Source organism: Antedon mediterranea, chromosome 11 (assembly GCF_964355755.1).
Source record: "Antedon mediterranea chromosome 11, ecAntMedi1.1, whole genome shotgun sequence".
In the NCBI taxonomy this organism is placed as follows: domain Eukaryota; kingdom Metazoa; phylum Echinodermata; class Crinoidea; order Comatulida; family Antedonidae; genus Antedon; species Antedon mediterranea.
Genome location: NC_092680.1, coordinates 19013593 through 19032100, shown reverse-complemented (window position 1 = coordinate 19032100; position 18508 = coordinate 19013593). Strand labels below are relative to the sequence as shown.

At 31.3% G+C, this 18508-nt stretch overlaps 2 protein-coding genes across 4 annotated transcripts in view; one reads left to right on the top strand and one right to left on the bottom strand.

Annotated features, from left to right (window-relative positions):
• LOC140062104 (nucleolar protein 4-like) overlaps positions 1–10993 on the top strand; it is a 59898-nt gene extending 48905 nt beyond the window's left edge. For both annotated transcript variants that reach the window (XM_072108153.1, XM_072108154.1), the window contains exons 7-10: positions 1442–1645; positions 7890–8015; positions 8382–8586; positions 9573–10993. In XM_072108153.1, the coding sequence (XP_071964254.1) occupies positions 1442–1645; positions 7890–8015; positions 8382–8586; positions 9573–9727 (690 nt within the window). In that variant the 3' untranslated portion in view covers positions 9728–10993. The remainder of the gene's footprint in view (positions 1–1441; positions 1646–7889; positions 8016–8381; positions 8587–9572) is intronic.
• On the bottom strand, positions 16–18508 carry LOC140062107 (enoyl-[acyl-carrier-protein] reductase, mitochondrial-like). 2 transcript variants are annotated; one of them, XM_072108159.1, is made up of 10 exons: positions 18290–18508; positions 17477–17577; positions 17197–17328; positions 16281–16424; positions 15819–15921; positions 15630–15732; positions 15104–15177; positions 14829–14962; positions 14038–14247; positions 16–521 (listed from the first exon to the last, which is right to left on the bottom strand). In XM_072108159.1, exons 1-9 carry the CDS (start codon positions 18439–18441, stop codon positions 14081–14083), a joined length of 1110 nt encoding a protein of 369 aa, XP_071964260.1. In that variant the 5' UTR covers positions 18442–18508; the 3' UTR covers positions 16–521; positions 14038–14080. The 2 variants fall into 2 exon arrangements, with proteins under 2 accessions (XP_071964260.1, XP_071964259.1); XM_072108158.1 differs by lacking the exon at positions 16–521 and adding an exon at positions 8458–8596.

Genomic DNA, 18508 nt, shown 5'->3' with positions numbered 1-18508 from the left:
ATTAGGGAACAATTTGTGATGACCTATGACCTAGTTATGCAATGTTAATTAATTTTGCGCATGTAGGGATGTGCTTCATGACTTGAGTACTCAACATTGCTTCATTGGATTCTGTCTGGACGACGAGCACCACAATATATCTATGTGATAGGTCAAAAACAAATTGTTGAAACTTGAAAGGGCATCCCATTCATTAATGATGACTTCAGTCCAACAAAGACATATTAATGTTTTTACCTACCAATCAGTAGTGATAAACAGTAAAGCTCTTCTTTAAGTCAACATCTTTCAGTCAGCTTTTCAGTAACAAAATGCTTGTCTACTGTACTTGGTCAGCCAATCAAAAGGTTGTTCCATCAGTTGGTCAATTGGTTGGTTGTTGATTCAGTTGATGGTAATTTTGTCCACCATATGTTAATTGGTTTGGTCAATCAGTTGGTCAGTCTGCCTGCTAGTCAGTCAATATAGAATGGTGGATCATTCGTAGTCCGTAAATAAGCTTGACCGTTCTACCAGTAAGCCTACAACAAATACATAAAATATGATGTTGATATCCACTAGCTATGTTCCTCCCTCCCATCCTTTATAAACACCCATAGATTCTACCTATGAAAGAGTTTAATTTAGGTATTACTCAGTTATCACTACTTTATTAGAATAATAATACTGTATTTAAATGTTCAAAATACTATCATTTACATTAATATACCCTTACATTCATAGCTATGGAAGGCAATCACCACCGAAAATACAATTACAAATGCATTTACGAAAAATATCAATGGTCATATTGTACACATTAATTTTCCCGACTATGTTGTGTGCTTTTGTGTTGTGTTCATTGTATGTTTGTAATTGTATTTTTGGCAGTGATTGCCTTCCATACATTAATCTCACTGATAAGAATACAGCACAAGTTGAAGCAAGTCTGAAATTTAACCTATTACACCATCAAATTTTAAATGCACTAATAACAGTTCATGTTTATTGCATTAAGTGAATCATTTTTAATGAGGCTAGACAGTGTTGAAGCTCAATAATTGGCAGTGTGTAATTCAGCAACATTATTTGTTTTTATTTAACCGAATATATTTAGAGAAGAGGAGAGTTTGTTTCCCAGTTATTTTGGGTTACTGTAGTTATATATTTCAGGCTAAAAATGTAATATATTAAAAACTTTGTAAATAATTTTTTAGAAGGAAATGAAAAATTGTGGTTTTGGATTTGTTTATGAATTATTATAATAAGAGGTACACCTGAGAGGACAAAACTTAACCACAGTATTCAGACATACACTCTGTTACCTGTTTGAAAGGTTCTTTCCCTTTTGTAAATAAATTATTTGACTTCCTGAATTAGTGATTAAAACAATAACAAATGATTTCTTTTGTTTCTTTTTATTCTTATTATTAATAACATTATTATGTTTCATATCTTATAGATGTTTGTACGGCTTTTTGTTGATGAAAATCTGGACAGAATGGTACCGATCTCAAAACAACCTAAAGACAAAGTACAGGCAATACTGGAGGCATGCTACAGACAGTTTCCAGAGTTCCACGAAAGAGCTAGAAAAAGAATAAGAACATACCTCAAGTCTTGTAGAAGGATGAAAAGACAGAGAGACGCTAATGGATTAGATTCAGTAAGTAAATTATAGGAGGGCTGCACAATGAGAGTTCCATAGTTATCATTACAAAAATGCATACCACAACGGGTGTTATGATACAGTACCATATTTACCATGCAAAAAAAATGAATACCACAACTGGAGTTATGATACCATATTTACCATCCAAAGAAAATGCATACCACAACAGGAGTTATGATACCATATTTACCATGCAAAAAAAATGCATACCACAACAGGAGTTATGATACCATATTTACCATGCAAAAAAAAAAGAATACCACAACCGGAGTTATGATACCATACCATATTTACCACAACCGGAGTTATGATACCATACCATATTTACCATGCAAAAAAAATGCATACCACAACAGGAGTTATGATACCATATTTACCATGCAAAAAAAAATGAATACCACAACGGGAGTTATGATACCATATTTACCATGCAAAAAAAATGCATACCACAACCGGAGATATACCATATTTACCATGCAAAAAAAATGCATACCATAACAGGAGTTATGATACCATATTTACCATGCTAAAAAAATGCATACCACAACAGGAGTTATGATACCATACCATATTTACCATGCAAAAAAAATGCATACCACAACGGGAGTTATGATACCATATTTACCATGCAAAAAAAAAGAATACCACAACCGGAGTTATGATACCATATTTACCATGCAAAAAAAATGCATACCACAACCGGATTTATACCATATTTACCATGCAAAAAAAATGCATACCACAACAGAGTTATGATACCATATTTACCATGAAAAAAAAATAAATACCACAACCAGAGTTATGATACCATATTTACAATGCAAACAAAAATACATAACACAACCGGAGTTATGATACCATATTTACCATGCAAAAAAATGCATACCACAACCGGAGTTATGATACTATATTTACCATGCAAAAAAATGCATACCACAACTGGAGATATATGATACCATATTTACAATGCAAACAAAAATACAGTACAGTGTCTGAACTTTAAATGTACTATAAATTATGGTAGTGGTACTCAAGTGTACCATATTTATTTATAATTATATTTTTTCTGAAAATTGTACAGTCAACTCTCCTTAATTGTGTCTACCTGAAAGTCAGTTTATATATCTTCCGATTTTGGAATTGACTATTTCTTAATAAGAATATATTTCATTCCCCCACCTGGATTTGCTAGTTTAAGCGGTACAAGATTACGAAACTAGACGGAAAATCAATATTTATCTTGGTGTGTATTGTAAATTCACAAAGATACAGTTCCATAGTGGCAATTGTTAATTTTAACTCTGAATGCATACGTTAAACGTGAAATAAGCTATAAAAAAAACAGGAAATCTCGATTTAAAATTTTGAAATTTGCTACCAAAATGGTTGTAGTTAAGATAATTCTCAATAGCAATTTAAAAACTAGAATTACCCAACCTTTTATTTAAAACCAGGAAAAATTTGGAATAATTTTATGTGAACTGACACATTGGTAGCACTCTCAGACTTTCCAATCTTATATTATTCAAAATGGTCAAAATTTTAAACTCGCCGTTTTAAGCAATTTATGCTAAGTAAAATGAAGCCACTTGCCTGGTAACGGTATACTGATCTCCATCCATCATTCTATGCTTTTAACGAGAAAATTTAATTATGGACAAGCTAAAAATGCATTAGGCGAATTAGCCGTGTTCAATTTATTGATGGTAAACTGTAAGACACCTCTTTTTAATAGGGTGGGACTTCGGAAATGTAATTATTTTAAACACGGATACTCTTTTTAACATGTTCATACTTTAGTTTGTCTTTTAAATAACTTCCTTTAGATTCCAAGTATTTTCTAGAAAAGCTTTTCAACCATATTTGACAATTCATTGTCAGTTTTAATTTCTAAAATTTAAAACGTTGATTTGATTTTGATAGTACAGAATTTACACTTTAGGCCTACAGAGAGTTCTTCTTTCTATGAAGTAGTAGTAGTCGAGTGTGTTTTAAGATACATTAAAGATGATTTTCCAGCAATGTTTTAAAAGAGTGTGAAGATTATAGGCTGAAAATATTTTATGGTACTGACTTCAGGGCTGATCCATGATTTCTGAAATGGAGAGGGTGAATAATAGACTGGCTGTCACAATGCCTCCCATACTGTATATCAAAGGGCGCTCCATTGCGTAGCGCCGTTCTGACAATTATAGGCTGTGTTTGTACTCTTATTAGGGAGGTTTCGCAACCTTACGAAAACGGATACGTCACACATTTGTGAAACTTTTGAGCTGATCTCCATTTCATATTTGTAAAGCGTTTTCGTGTTTACGAATATCATCAGTCATATTCGTAACTACAAAACGAGTATAGTTTTTAATCTATTTTACACATTTTGCATTTGAATCAGGAATTATTCATGATTATAATATAATTATAGATTTATTGAAAGTAATTTACTAAAGTAATTTACTAAAATGCCTGGTCAATTTTGATAAATAGCAGTTTTTAAAGTCCTCACTCGCTTTGATGTTACGCTAGGCCTAGGCAGCCAAGCACCAAGCAACACGTACCTGCGCTTCGCTTAAATTTACCGCAGTCATATTTTGGACGGCGCTCTCAATATTTCGTTGCCATGCGAAACAGATTTTTACTGGCTTACGAAAACCGAATACGTGTGCGTGACGTATCCGTTTTCGTTATCGTATTCGTAAGATTGCGAAACCTCCCTTTTATCATTAACAAACAAGTATGATTTAGGTTATGATAGACCCACCATTGACTGCCATTTATAAGAGATGTTTTCTTTTGACATGTAGTTTACATCACTCAAATTAGACAGCCTTTTATCTTTCTTTGGGACCTACAGGCTTAACATCTCTTAAATCATTTCCTTCGCTGCTGACTCATTTGTGTGTTTCTCCCCAATATTTTTTTGAAATCTTGGTAGGTACTCAAAACACTTAAGCTGGGCTAAGCATACAGGGTCTGTGTCATCTGACCTGGCCAGGTTCATACCCTGCATGAGGCCTGGTGCAGTACGCATTTGAGGATGAATGACGGGCATATTTTTTTTTATGTTGAAAGTGTTCTTTGGTACCAAACAGACAACCCACCATTTTGTAAATTATTCCCTTACAAAATGTTATACATGGTACCATGTGAAATAATTCATTAATAGTATTGCATGTCATTCAGTGGCGTAAAGATACCTTTAACTTTACAAATCTAAGCACAGTACTGTATATTCTGAAGTTGCTTATGCACATAAGGCATACTCAACTGGTCACTCACAATACAGTACCTCGCAGTGATCTCCTGCTGCTACCATAAAATCAGTGAGGAGTTTGAGCAGATAGATAATCTGATTATCTAAGTAACAGCCCGGTCGAATATACATATTATTTAAGGTGGTCAAATTAGAATTAAGTATACTGTAGTATTTTTTTAGGGTTCACAGTATACATAATTAAATTCAATTTAATCAAAAATTTTAAATTTGTATGGATTGTACAGTAAAAACTTTGACAAGAGACAATAATGTTTTTTAATCATATTATATTACTAGGCCGTGGATGTCGTCACTGGTTAGCTTTTCCATAGGGATCGGGTGCAGTCAACTCCCTTGGTTATTTAATATCCCAGACAAGGCTTGCTGTTTCACCACATTACAAAAAAAACGTATTTAATATTATGAAAAATAACATTCAACCCTTCTGTGCTATTAAGATAAGACGAACGGCTAAAATTCTTAGGCTCGATTGATAATTGTATCTCGTGAAAAATTGAACAACGAGGGCAGCATTTACCCTTATGATGAACTACAAAATCATGTTTGTTTCAACGTAAAATTCAACTACAATATGTATAATTGATTGAACATGCTATTCTGCTGAATAAATTATATTTTATAAATAGATTCAATCAATTTAAATCAATCTAGTCTCTTCAGTGACAAAAAATCCATATTTTTATCTTAAACAAAATGTTTATTTTAAATCCTGATATACGGTTAAAATATTGCGATTGAAGAATTTTAATAAAAATTTGTTTATAGAAATATTTCAATAATATACAGTTTAAGATGATCCTAAAATTGAATTCATGTTTTTTTTTATAGAAACATTTGAATAGTATACAGTTTAAGATGATCCTAAAATTGAATTTATGATTTTTTTTATAGAAAAATTTGAATAGTATACAGTTTAAGATGATCCTAAAATTAAATTCATGATTTTTTTTATAGAAACATTTGAATAGTATACAGTTTAAGATGATCCTAAAATTCAATTCATGATTTTTTTTATAGAAAAATTTCAATAATATACAGTTTAAGATGATCCTAAAATTCAATTCATGATTTTTTTTAATAGAAGGTTAAAATAAAACAAAATGTACTACCATAAAATCCTAAGTAAAAATATTAATTATTAAAAAAATAACAAGAATATTAATGTTAAATCTATAATACGAATTATGTTTAAAATACAAATGTCAACATTAATGTAATGTCAATCATAATAAAAATTAAAAGAAATCCTTAAAAAATTGCCAATTCATAAAAAAGTCAAAAAGTGTCAAACTGTCAGTCATCTTGTGACGATCACAGCAGGATTTTTTTTCCGTACTATAAGCCTTATGATCACTTCCTGTCTAGATGGCTACAACTATCTAGAGGGCTTCTAATTGATTCCTCAAGGTCAGATGATTATTTACTAGCATCATGTTTTTCACCTCAAATTATATTTCATATTCATAAATCCAATTCAACGGCCGGTCGTTGAAGCTTAGCTAACAAAAAATCCTATTGTTCCACGTGTTGGACGGAGAATCAGATAAATTGCCACAAGAAATCAGGTAGTTTTTAAATATTTTATTATTTATAACTCGCTTGTTTTTATTGTTTTTTCGCTTGTTGGGTGATTATGTCGAGGTCCTTTGTCTTGCATTTGGCTGAGCTGTAACAAAGCAGTGCGTGGCTTGACCTCCCTATTGCATAGTCTCATTCTTGACAATGTTAGTTCATTATGCTAGCAAGCAAGAGAAAATTGGAAATTATTGCAGCGGTTTATGTTCTTTAAGAACTGCATGCTTTAAAGTGATTTTGTTGCCTCCCTGTTTACTGAACAATTACTAGGATTACTCATGAATAATAAACAGTGAGTATTATAATCATCAAAGAATATGTTTACAGTTTAAAACAAATAATTTTTTCAGGATAATTTGATAATTCCAGCGTTAATCTAAAACAATTCTTATCTGTTATTAGTATTCTTATTCTTAGTATACAGAGGCATACCTAACACTTTCTAAATATTAGACATAATCTGAATTACTTCATAAGCCTACTATATTTATATTTTTAAAACAATTTTTGTCAATTAATTTGTGTGGTTTTATAATTTGATTATAGTCATTTATTTATTTTTTTGATTATTCAAAAACGTATATATATTATTCGGTGTGTACAGTAATATCAATACTATTTGATTCTGTATTAAATTTATAAAACATCATGTTATTTGAAACTTTGAAAAAGAAGCTGACTAGATTTCATTGTGTAATAAAATATTTTAGGGTTGTATTGGATAATGTTTTATTTCATTATGTTTCTGTATTCATTTCATACATTCAAAGGTTAGCGATTTCTTTATAAAATGTTGTATTAATATCTGTTGTTGTTTAGTTGTTTTTAAAATTTAAAATATAACCATATTGTCTATTGTAACATTTTCCCACGTGAACAAATTGATTAATGAACTTTAAGTTTGTGTGCTTGTATTTTATGGATTGTTAAGCCAGATTGGTGTCTTTATTTTGTAGTCCGAAAACTCATATAGTTCAAAGGGAGTCTATTTTTGTAATTTTTATTTGAATAATAGTAAAAAGATTGAACAAAATTATATAATTTTCTGTTTGGTATCGGTATGCAACTGAGAGGTAGCGATTTCAAGTCAATAGCATTAACTAGCTTTGTAGCTCGTTTTTATTTTCCTTGTAATTAGATCTGGATTTGTTGTTGTATGAAGTGTTTTTTTAAATATAATGAGTGGTCAATATCTGTAGATCCTGAAATTGTGGTTAAACTCAAATTGTTATTCTATTGAAGACCACACTTAAAATAAAATAAATATTGAAATATTCTATTTGATATCCGTTTGTTATTCCCAATTTAAAAATGATAATAAATAAGTAATCTCTATATTGGTTAATATTAAAATAATCCTAATGTTTATATTTATTTATTTTCTTGCAGACTTTGAGACCGACCCCACCTCATCTTACATCAGCCAGAGCCGAGCACATTCTGGCCGCAGCTTGCGAGAGCGAGAGCGATAACGCCAAAAGAATTAGGATGGAATTACTGCAACAACAAGGACATGTAAGTCACAAAGTTCAAATTATATTTAAATTTATTTACTTTCCCAGGTCTTGCAAATTATCCTGACTTTTTTAGTCATTTTATTCATTCATTTCCACTTTTATGAATCTTATATTTTTGACACTGTATAATGTAATTTGTAATCTTTTCCCATTATTAAAAAATAATTATTAATGTATCATTATCCTAGGTATATCTAGCTTTCATACAACTTATTTAAACCCAGACTGCTTGCTGCCTCATGATTTAAATAAACCCTACATCTGGCCCAAAACAACTGTTAGCTAGGCTTAGCTTATTTCCTTTTCTTATATGTTCTGTAAGTTCATAGACAATTCATAATTGTTTGACTTTGTTAAATAACAGCCGGAAGTACAAGTTGAACCTCAGCCACCTGCACCGACAACGCGTATATACGAGGAGCCAATGAAACCGTCACCTAGACCCCCACCGATGGATTACAGGTACTCAAATGGCGTATCCCACGAAGCATATTATCCCACGATGGTACCAGTCTCTCGTCAATCACCCATTATCAGTCAGCACACTCAGCATCCATCTCTTGCCAATGGTAAGACAATCTTTAATAATAATTTGAATATGGTGTTTCAAAAATGCAATTTAAATTGTATAAAATATTACAGTATGTGTTCATTTTTTTTTCATTTGGCCTTTCATAGATTTTTATGCAGCTCTGTATTATTTGTATGTTGAATTGAATTAAATTTGAGTAATGTTGAAAAACACCTCCATACAATCCTTAAACACCATTAAAACATATTGAAATGCGACAGAAGGAGAGCTAAATTAAAATTATTAAAATAAAATAATTTGGCACGCATACTGCAGTGAACACACTGAAAGGGGAGCTAAGATATAAAAAATATTAAAATGATAATTTGGCATGCATACTGTAGCACAAAATAAATTGTATTCAATCCTTCATTCATGAACTAGTGTCAATATATTATCATTTATTTGCAATACAATGTATATTTATATATACACACTAGGGGATTTAAACATTATTACCTTTGAAGTTTAATAAGGAGATTATAAATGATATATTAAAGTGGCATTGGCACGCTGATGCAAGAAAATTCTAGTTACGAGATTGTTAGCAATATCTGTTGTTATACAGCAACAATAAAAATAAAACAATAAATAAAACGAATGCAGTAGTTATTTCTTACAACTGAAATCTGCTCTCTAAAATTACTACTGTGAAGAAAAGAATTGGACATGATTTGTGCAGCGCCTACCATGAATGATAGGGGCTGAATCAGTGACCTGGGGTAACCACTAGTCTACCACCAGAACAATTGTCAAGGAGAACTTTGAACCTATGCTAACTTTATAGATATGATTTACAGTGCTCCTGTCTTAACCACCCACTTGACCATAGAAAAAAAGATAAAACTAAAACTACTTCATCTGCCGCATCTAAATTTGACTACTTTATATACAGCTAGTAAAACTAATTAATTTTGGGAGGAAACAAACTACAATTTAGCATTGCAAAAAGTTTAATAAAAATTGTTAATTTTTTACTTTCAGGGCCAACAGATCTTAGCATTAAGAAAGCGAAGACACAATTAAGTCCGTCAGAAATCACCAAAATACGCAACTTGATTACAAGCTACCGTGAATCAGCTGCATTCCTTTACCGATCTGCCGAAGAACTCGAGAATTTACTTCTGCAGCAAAACTAACCAATCAACAACCTTTCATTGTGATTTTTTAAGGATAGCAATTTTCACAAAATAACATTTCATATTAAGTGTTTTTGGTGTTGCTTGGGTTGAACCATTCAAAATTGTGAATGCTTTGTGATTAACTTTTTCATACCACCTTTCAGATATTTTTTTTGTTCATTTCATCATTGATGGCAGCCTTGGTTACATCATGACACTTGCGACCATGTGACTGGAAGTCATCAGTGACAACTCAAGTGTATCAATATCGGTACATATTTTGTCTTGTGCAAAAATCTTTCATTATTATTTAAACTTATAAATATTTTTATTTAGGATATTAAATAACTTCATTTCAACTCTCTAAGCTTGTGCAATTAAAACAGAACTAATTAGATGTGCTAATTGTAGTGTGTACACAAGCTAGCACAAAGCTATCATCACTGAACACATTTACCTGTACAGTCACACTCTTTCAGTTTTTATATAGATGAGGTTTATTTAGTAATTCTACTAAAATTGTAGAGCATTGGTAAAAACCTCATTAGAAATAAAATTTACTTTCAAATACTTTATGAAATTTAAATGAGAAAATTTAAAAATCAATGAATATTTTATTTTAACCTTTTTAACCGCAGTTTTTAAAGCAGTTTTAAGGAGGTATTTTTGTACTTTTTTTTTCAAAATTGTGATTGAAAAGATTAAATTTTGATTTAAACTCAGAGATACATGATTGTGTAGATCTATGTGGCTTTAGGTTTTAGGTCTTGGTCTTTGATTTAACTTTGTGCAATAAATGTACTGTTTAACCGCGTTCACTTCACACAGTGTTTTGTTGCTGGGCATTGTTACGATTATGTGTGCTGCTAATTGGCAATTCATATTTCAATAAATTAAGCATTTTAGTTAAATTAAATAAATACATGTTGATTTCACAAGAATTATATTTCATACATATCTTATTTATCAACTCAGTCATTTTTTTATTAGTAATTTATAATTTTTGTTTTGTTTCTCAGTGATAATCTTATCCAACAGTAACTGATTAAAATGTACATAGATACAGTGACCTATGACCCAATATTTTAAGTGCAAAAATATGTATTTAATGTCACTTATTGTCTGCTTATTTATTTGTATGCGTTGTGCTATTTAGAAATAATTTTAGTTTCGTACCAAAAAGAAAATCATTTTATTTACCGAATATTTATTACTCATTGTGATATATGTAAAATGAGTATATTTTGGTGTTTTTAAATAGTTGGCCATAAGCTGTCTAAGACTGTAGTATTTATTGTTAGTTTTGTAGTCTTTTTTCAGGACAATCTCTTGCACATGAAAAAATATTTATATCTTTTAATTAATCAAATATTTATGCTTCATTTTGTTGAATATATTGTCTAATTTTAAGAAAACATTTAAAAATAACATTGATAAATGAGACGTTGAATTTCCAACGCTACTTGCCACTTTCACAATTAAAGATATATTTATTACTCATAATGAATATTCATGAATGGTTATGAATATAATACTTAATAGTATGAATTAAAATATTTAATGAGTATTCATTAAAATGATGAATAACCATTAAAATGATAATTCATTAAAATGATGAATACATAAATATTCATTTATATCAATTGTTTGGCTATGAATGAAATAATAAAGTGCATTAATGAAGATGAAAATATGAATAAACATTGATGGGTAATGCATATTCATTAGAGAATATTAATGATCACACACATTTAGCAATATTAATGTTGAAAATAGATTTTAAAAATCTAGGGAATTTTTTTGATGCATTATTTTAATAAAACACGTTTTGTAAATATAATTGTAAAGCGATACGTTTTAGCTCAAGAATTTATCCACATGTTCACAATAAATTTCATGGTAATAAATCATAAAAAATATATTTAATTCACAGAGGCATGTGAAAACTAATGTGACTGTCATAATGTTGATAAGCATACATAAAACTTCATATTTATTTAAATTTTCATCATGTGTTTGAACCTATCTACTTATAAATATAATGTTCAATCAATATTTAATTATAAAAATCATAACTGGATAATGTAATATGCTAAGATAATTTCTATAAACAAATTGTAATGTGTGGATAAATACTTGAGAGTAATATTATTGATTAAAAAATTATACAAAAATTGTTAACAGATTTTGTTTCAGTGGAATACATGTTAAGACACTGTTTGATTATTTATTTAAACTGTCCTTTGATGGTTTTCACACTGGAATAAATTTGTCTTGTCTTTAGACAGAAAATATAAAGAATGGATTTTTTTTATGGTGTGTTTTTTTAATTGTTTATAGATATGTTTTTACATGATCTACTTTATTGGAGTTAAATTTCTGAGTTATGAGTTAAATTGCAATTTTACTTGTTTTGAGTTTATAATGTGATATTTTTTTATTATTTTATATCAAATAGAGAGTACCTCGCCAATTACAGCAGGATTTTAACTATTTTATAATTGATTATGCTTTATAAACTAAGTCTCATTTGAGGCTTAGAATCCTGAGTTAAAACCCTGGCACTACATCAGGATTGAACCCTGGAATTTTCTATCGCTTGTCATACAGAATGTTTAGAGGACCTTTGAAACAGAGTTGACACAAGCATTTGTATCGGTTTTTCAGTTCAGACACAAAAATATGTACTCTTGCACATAACACTACCTTAACACCATGAGTCTGAATAAATATGTCTTTTTTTGTGAAGGTCAGAGCAATAAATTTGATAACCAAATATCATCAGAGAGGGATCCAGAGGGTGCATCCTCCTAACTCCTAAGGTATCCCTAATAACGGTGTCCACTGAATAGTGTCCAAATTTCTATTTCTAAACAAAAATATATATACTGTATTGAAAATTCATTTTGTTTTATGTTGTAACCTTTAGATTTTACTGTTATGACAGAATTGCCTATGAATATAAATTCCAGATTTCCCAAAAGGATAAACTCGAATTTTATTTTCAAAAATGAATTTGCCTTTTTCATACGTTAAAATAAATGGATAGCTTGTTCTATGGTCAGGACAATCATACTTTTGGTATTATCAAATTACAGTTATTTACACTAAACAATTTTATTTTTTATATTAATTATAATACAGTATACACTTTTAAAATTAAATAATTCGTTTTTATGGGAAAATTCTACAGTTCTACAGTTATTATTTATAGATGCATTAAATGTAAAATTTAAAAGTTTATTTATAGATCTTGTGAGGTAAGAATAGATGAGCTGAAAACGCAACGCCTTTACCTGACCATGACAAGCACACTAATAATTTTCTTATGTGTCTAAAGATTGGATATTACCCTCCTCTACATTCTACTATATTATGATGTTTTATACAAAATTCTTTTTTCGAAACAGTACATTTTTGTTGTGAATACTATTAGCATTTTGCAAAGCACGCTCGTGCACTCTTTATGTTCATAATCAGTGTGCCATGTTCTACATAACTGGCTCAGCCTATATATTGTGCTGCGGTACTTATTTCAAAATCTGAGTTGCACTGACGAGATCTAATAAGATCGAAACAGTACTCTGCAGATTGGATATATACAATATGTATACACAATATAATAATAATAATTATTACTATTGTTATAAATACCATTTATTATATATTGTATGTAAACAGTATAATCATTATGATTATGATTTTCTTCAGAAATATGAATTAATATCAACCTTCATTATTTGCTTTCCATCAAATTTTTCAGAATAATCATTAAAATAGACGTTTTTTTAGTGCCAGGTTTGTTTGTTTTTTTGGATTAGGTGTAATATTTTTTTAATGGAGGAATGGAGACTCACTGTTGATTTTTGTTCTCCAGTATAACAATCCAAGGTAAAATAAACACAATATACTCAAATAAAAGAATGGAATAATCCAAATGTAAGAGGCACCTTTTTACATGATAGTTTATAATATTTGCGCACGGTTTTGTATGTCTATTGTGGATAAATATACATCAGACACGACAGTGACTAATACATTCATACGATGGTTGTATTTCATATTAAGCACATTAATAATGAATTACTGAAATGATGATATGATGACTTGTGTGGCTAACACCTGTTTATGATGGTTTCTACAGCCAGAATTCAATTATACAACGGGCGTCGCCAGGATTTTTGGAAGCGGGGTCAAGCTAGCAACCTTGGTTAGAGCCCAAGGGTTAGCAAGTTAAAATACACTTTTATAAATATTTGTTTATGACAGAACACCTCTTTGTAAGTTATGATCAATTTTTTTTACACCAGTCTATAAGTTCTGCTTACCTGGATAAACTCTATATTTTGTATAAATATAAATAGTTTTTATTCATTGATCAAAAACAAGGATTTGTTTTTCAGTTGTAAAATCTGCCATAGCGCCCTCAATAGCAGTCTTGTAATCTAATATGTTGACAAGACGATGTCGAGGAATTTGTAGTCGTCCTTCTTTTGCCCACTGACATAATTCATCAAACATTCGTTCAGCTTCTACACCTTAAAAACAAATTTAGTTTAATTATTTTTTGTTTAAACCAACCATCGTCGCAAGACGAGATGGTAACTGATGATACTTTTCTAAAGAAAATGTTTCAATATTTCTATTCAGAGTTTTGTATTATAAACATTTAAGCAGAAATAATTGCAGAGTCAGTGTGGTATTTTATTTCGAATACAGTATTTCTGAGAAGAAAAAAGCATTTGAAACCAAGATCTTTGAATCAGTAGGCAAGAATCTAAACAACTAAGTTAAAAATTCACTCTTATGAGGTAAACTGTGAGAATACACAGAGAGCACTCTAGACACCAACCAACCATTAATTTTAAATCAAAAAAGATGTTACTGTGCGTTACTATGATCAACTGGCTAGCAAACCATGCCGGTCTTTCCCTCTGACAACCTAAACAGAACTGTTTGTTTTCTTTTCATTCATCAACAAAATCTATTAGCCACACATAGGCCCAATAAATCAGCCATTCACAGCCAATATGAGGGTGTGGCCTAAACCATTATTTTTAGTAGGGGAAATCCACTACAATATTTTATATGTTAGAATATAAAGTAAATATTCCCCTACTATTTGGGTTGCGGTCATGCCATCTTGTCATCCAGTATCCTACTACTTTGATGTTGTTAAATATCAGCATTCCTGTTGGTACGGTAACCGGCTGCTTTGACATTCCACCATACGTAACCATGGTTCCACCATGTCTACAGCAAAATAATTTATCTTTTTGTAATTACTATACAATTTGAATGTTGAACACATAAGTGTTTACTTGTATTGTCTAAGTTAAAGCCCTTTTAGACTAAACATTCAATGATATTTTTAAATGCATACATTGTACTTACTGGAGATATTTCATGAGACTTATTGCACTCTTTCCTCCAACAGCATTTAAACCTAGCTTAGGCCTTGGTAGCCCCTGAAACAAAATGATTTAAAATCAATAACTATTTATAGGAGTAGGCCTATGTCTTGATTAGGCAAGACACTTTAGGTGTCATTTTCTTGAACTAGACATCCAGACTCGCTGTCATATGTAGACCATGTAATGAGTGTAGTGCTGGGAACAGAGTGAGTGGTATGGCATAATGGTAAGAACTCCACCTAGCATTTGAGAAACATGGGTTCAAGACCTATCTGTGCCATACTGATTGTATCCATAAGCTAGATGCTTTAATCTCATTGCACTCATCCTTTGGATGGGACATGAAATAGTTGGTCTTGAATACATAAAATGCACATGTGCATAATAATGATGAGTAGGGAATCATCTCTTATGGTAGGTACTGCACTGTGCTGTCCATAGAGGTTCACACAGTTTAAGTTGAAGACCATTAAATACATTTACATATATATAGGTTTGTTTCTTACCGGTAGAAGTTTTTCTGGTGATGACATTCTCAATTCAGAATCTGTGACAACAATATTAGCACCAAGACTGTACATATGATCTTTCAATTCATCAATGTTAGGTCTGCATAAGAAAACAAAATTATTAAGCAAATCTGTCCCTGCCTGGCTTGGCCAACCGACTTGACTAATGGCTATTTAAAGTCTTACCTGTCTCGTACAACATTAATAGTTTTTAACCCCCTAGCTGCTGCAATTTGGATAGCCATCTGACCAGCACCACTATTTGCAGCATTTTGGATCACAGTATCACCTACAATAGATAAAAGACATTGATATGATATTGATATATTTTTGCCCTAGGATTTAAGCCATAATATTCCATCATGTAAACCATTTTAAAAACAGTGTTTCCAGTAATTAGTTATAAAAAGGGTAGAAAGCTGTAAAGCAAGGAAATTGAGCTATTAAAACACGACTGACGATTTGTTCAATTTATCATTTTAGTTTGTTTATTTAATAAGTTTGATTTCTTAATTTTGTTTTTTTTTTGTATTTATTGTTTTTGCATGTACTGTTACACACAAGACCTATTGTTTATACAATTGTTTTTCAGCTAAAGATTATTACTAAAAAGACCAGAATTTACTGGACTAGGAAACAAAAATTTACCTGCTTCAAGATCTTGGAAATCTGCCAACATCCTGTATGACGTGCATGTGTTAACACGTAAAGTGGCAGCAAACAACAAGGGCGTTCCTTCTGGAATGACTGAAACGTGTTCAGCTGGGCAGACAACCTGGCTTCTCCATGTTCCTAGAAATTGTAAAGCTTTGTATACACTATCAAACTAGTATGATGTGCCCAAATATGGTGGTGATATGCCCAAATATGGTGGTGATATGCCCAAATATGGTGGTGATATGCCCAAATATGGTGGTGATATGCCCAAATATGGTGGTGATATGCCCAAATATGGTGGTGATATGCCCAAATATGGTGGTGATATGCCCAAATATGGTGGTGATATGCCCAAATATAATAGTGATATGACATCATCATGTCGATATATGGGCATATCACATTGTCAAATAAATTTCATAGTGAAGACAGAGCTTAAGGGACAATGTTAAAATTATTCTGCTGTAGTTACTGCAATAAATACCCATTTGTTTTACTATTTAAAAACCTGCTTATAAAATAATCTAGCAAGATTGTTTTTGGAATGATCGTACACTGCACTCCTTATTGCAGTGACTGACTAATAAACTTGTATATTGAAAAACACTAAAATCATAGATTAATTAGTTCCAAGGAGCTCTAGAACGAAGACTGTAAGCAGAGAAAACCAAGTCTCTTGAATCGAAGGACATTTCAAGTCTGTCTCTTGCTAAAAGTTCAATTATCCTTTTATTTTTCAATTTTGTGACCTCTGACAGAAGATAATAACTTTCTAAGAGAAGAGTTTTTAACCAACCTATTGCCATATTATTAAATAATAGTACAATTATTATGCATCTTGGTCAATTGGTATGAACGTTGGCAGCATATACTGCAGATTGCAAAATAGGAGACATATAAACCTTACCTAATGAATTTATAGCTGGTATTACAAGATCTCCTATCTTTATATTTGATGTTCTTTTCCCCATTTCTATGACCTTTCCAACACCTTCAAAACCACCCACAGCAGGTAGAGGCGGTTTAACTGGATAAATTCCTGTAATTGAATTGAAAAAGTAAAGAAAAAAATCTTGAAGCAGATGAACATAATATCTTCCTTTTATTAAAACACAATAAACATATTAAACCTTGTAATGTATGCTTTCTTTATTGCTGTCCATGTTAATAATGATGCAAGAACAAACCTTGAATTGTGTTGATATCAGCGGGGTTGACTGGAGAAGCAAGCATTTCAATCCGCAGGCAATTTTCATCCAATGTTGGGATCTTATTGTCTGTTTGCAACCTAAAACATCATGTATATGAAAAATGATAGTTTTAATCTCTTTTTTAATCTTGTTAAATGTTGAAGGAAATAAGAAACATCTATCAATTACTTAATATACAGTAAGCTACTGTATATGCTTGCAAAAAGAATTAGATAAATTGAATGACACTAACAGTGTCAGTGAGAGGCAACTACTGTACTACTATTCATCAATGATCATAAACTGTAAATAGGCCTAAAAAGTAAAATATAAATAATATAAGGTTGTACATTGTTGTAGTCATTTCGATAGGCCTTGTGTGCATATACCCACGGGCCACAACAACAAATTGCAAAAATAATGTTATTACAGTTATTGTTAATAAAAATAGCTAGATATTAATTATCTTATTTTTGCTAACTAAACTATGACTGGTTGCATATAATTACTTAGTCTATATAGCCTACCTAGCTTTAATAAATATGCCTAGTCTGTACGAGAGCCTTGCTGGTAGGCAGGGCACGAGGACCTGCTGGCCGCCTAAAGTTTTCGTCGTCCTCCTCCTACACCAGACCCCTATCACAGGCCTACCTAGCCTACATAAAGTATCTCGCTCGCTGTGTCAGCCAGCGCTGTGTCAGCCAGCCAGGCAGGTTGGTGGGCAGGTTTACCATCGACGATCGTTCGAACTGACTTCTAGGCCTAACTAGCCTAAAAGCCTACTAGGACTAGATAGAATTAAGTACGCACTGAATAACATTGTTCGGGTCTCCATATTCACTATATATAAGGGAATTAATTCCTGAAGCAAATCTCTTTTCAATAGCTATGGTTCCATTACAAAACGCTTTGTGAACGAGTGTTAACTTTCTAAACATCATGTGCGCTACGGCTGCTGACATTTTAAAAATGTGTTTGTTTTTGTTATTTTCGCCAGTAAAATTGCCTTTTGCGCATGAGCAAGCACAC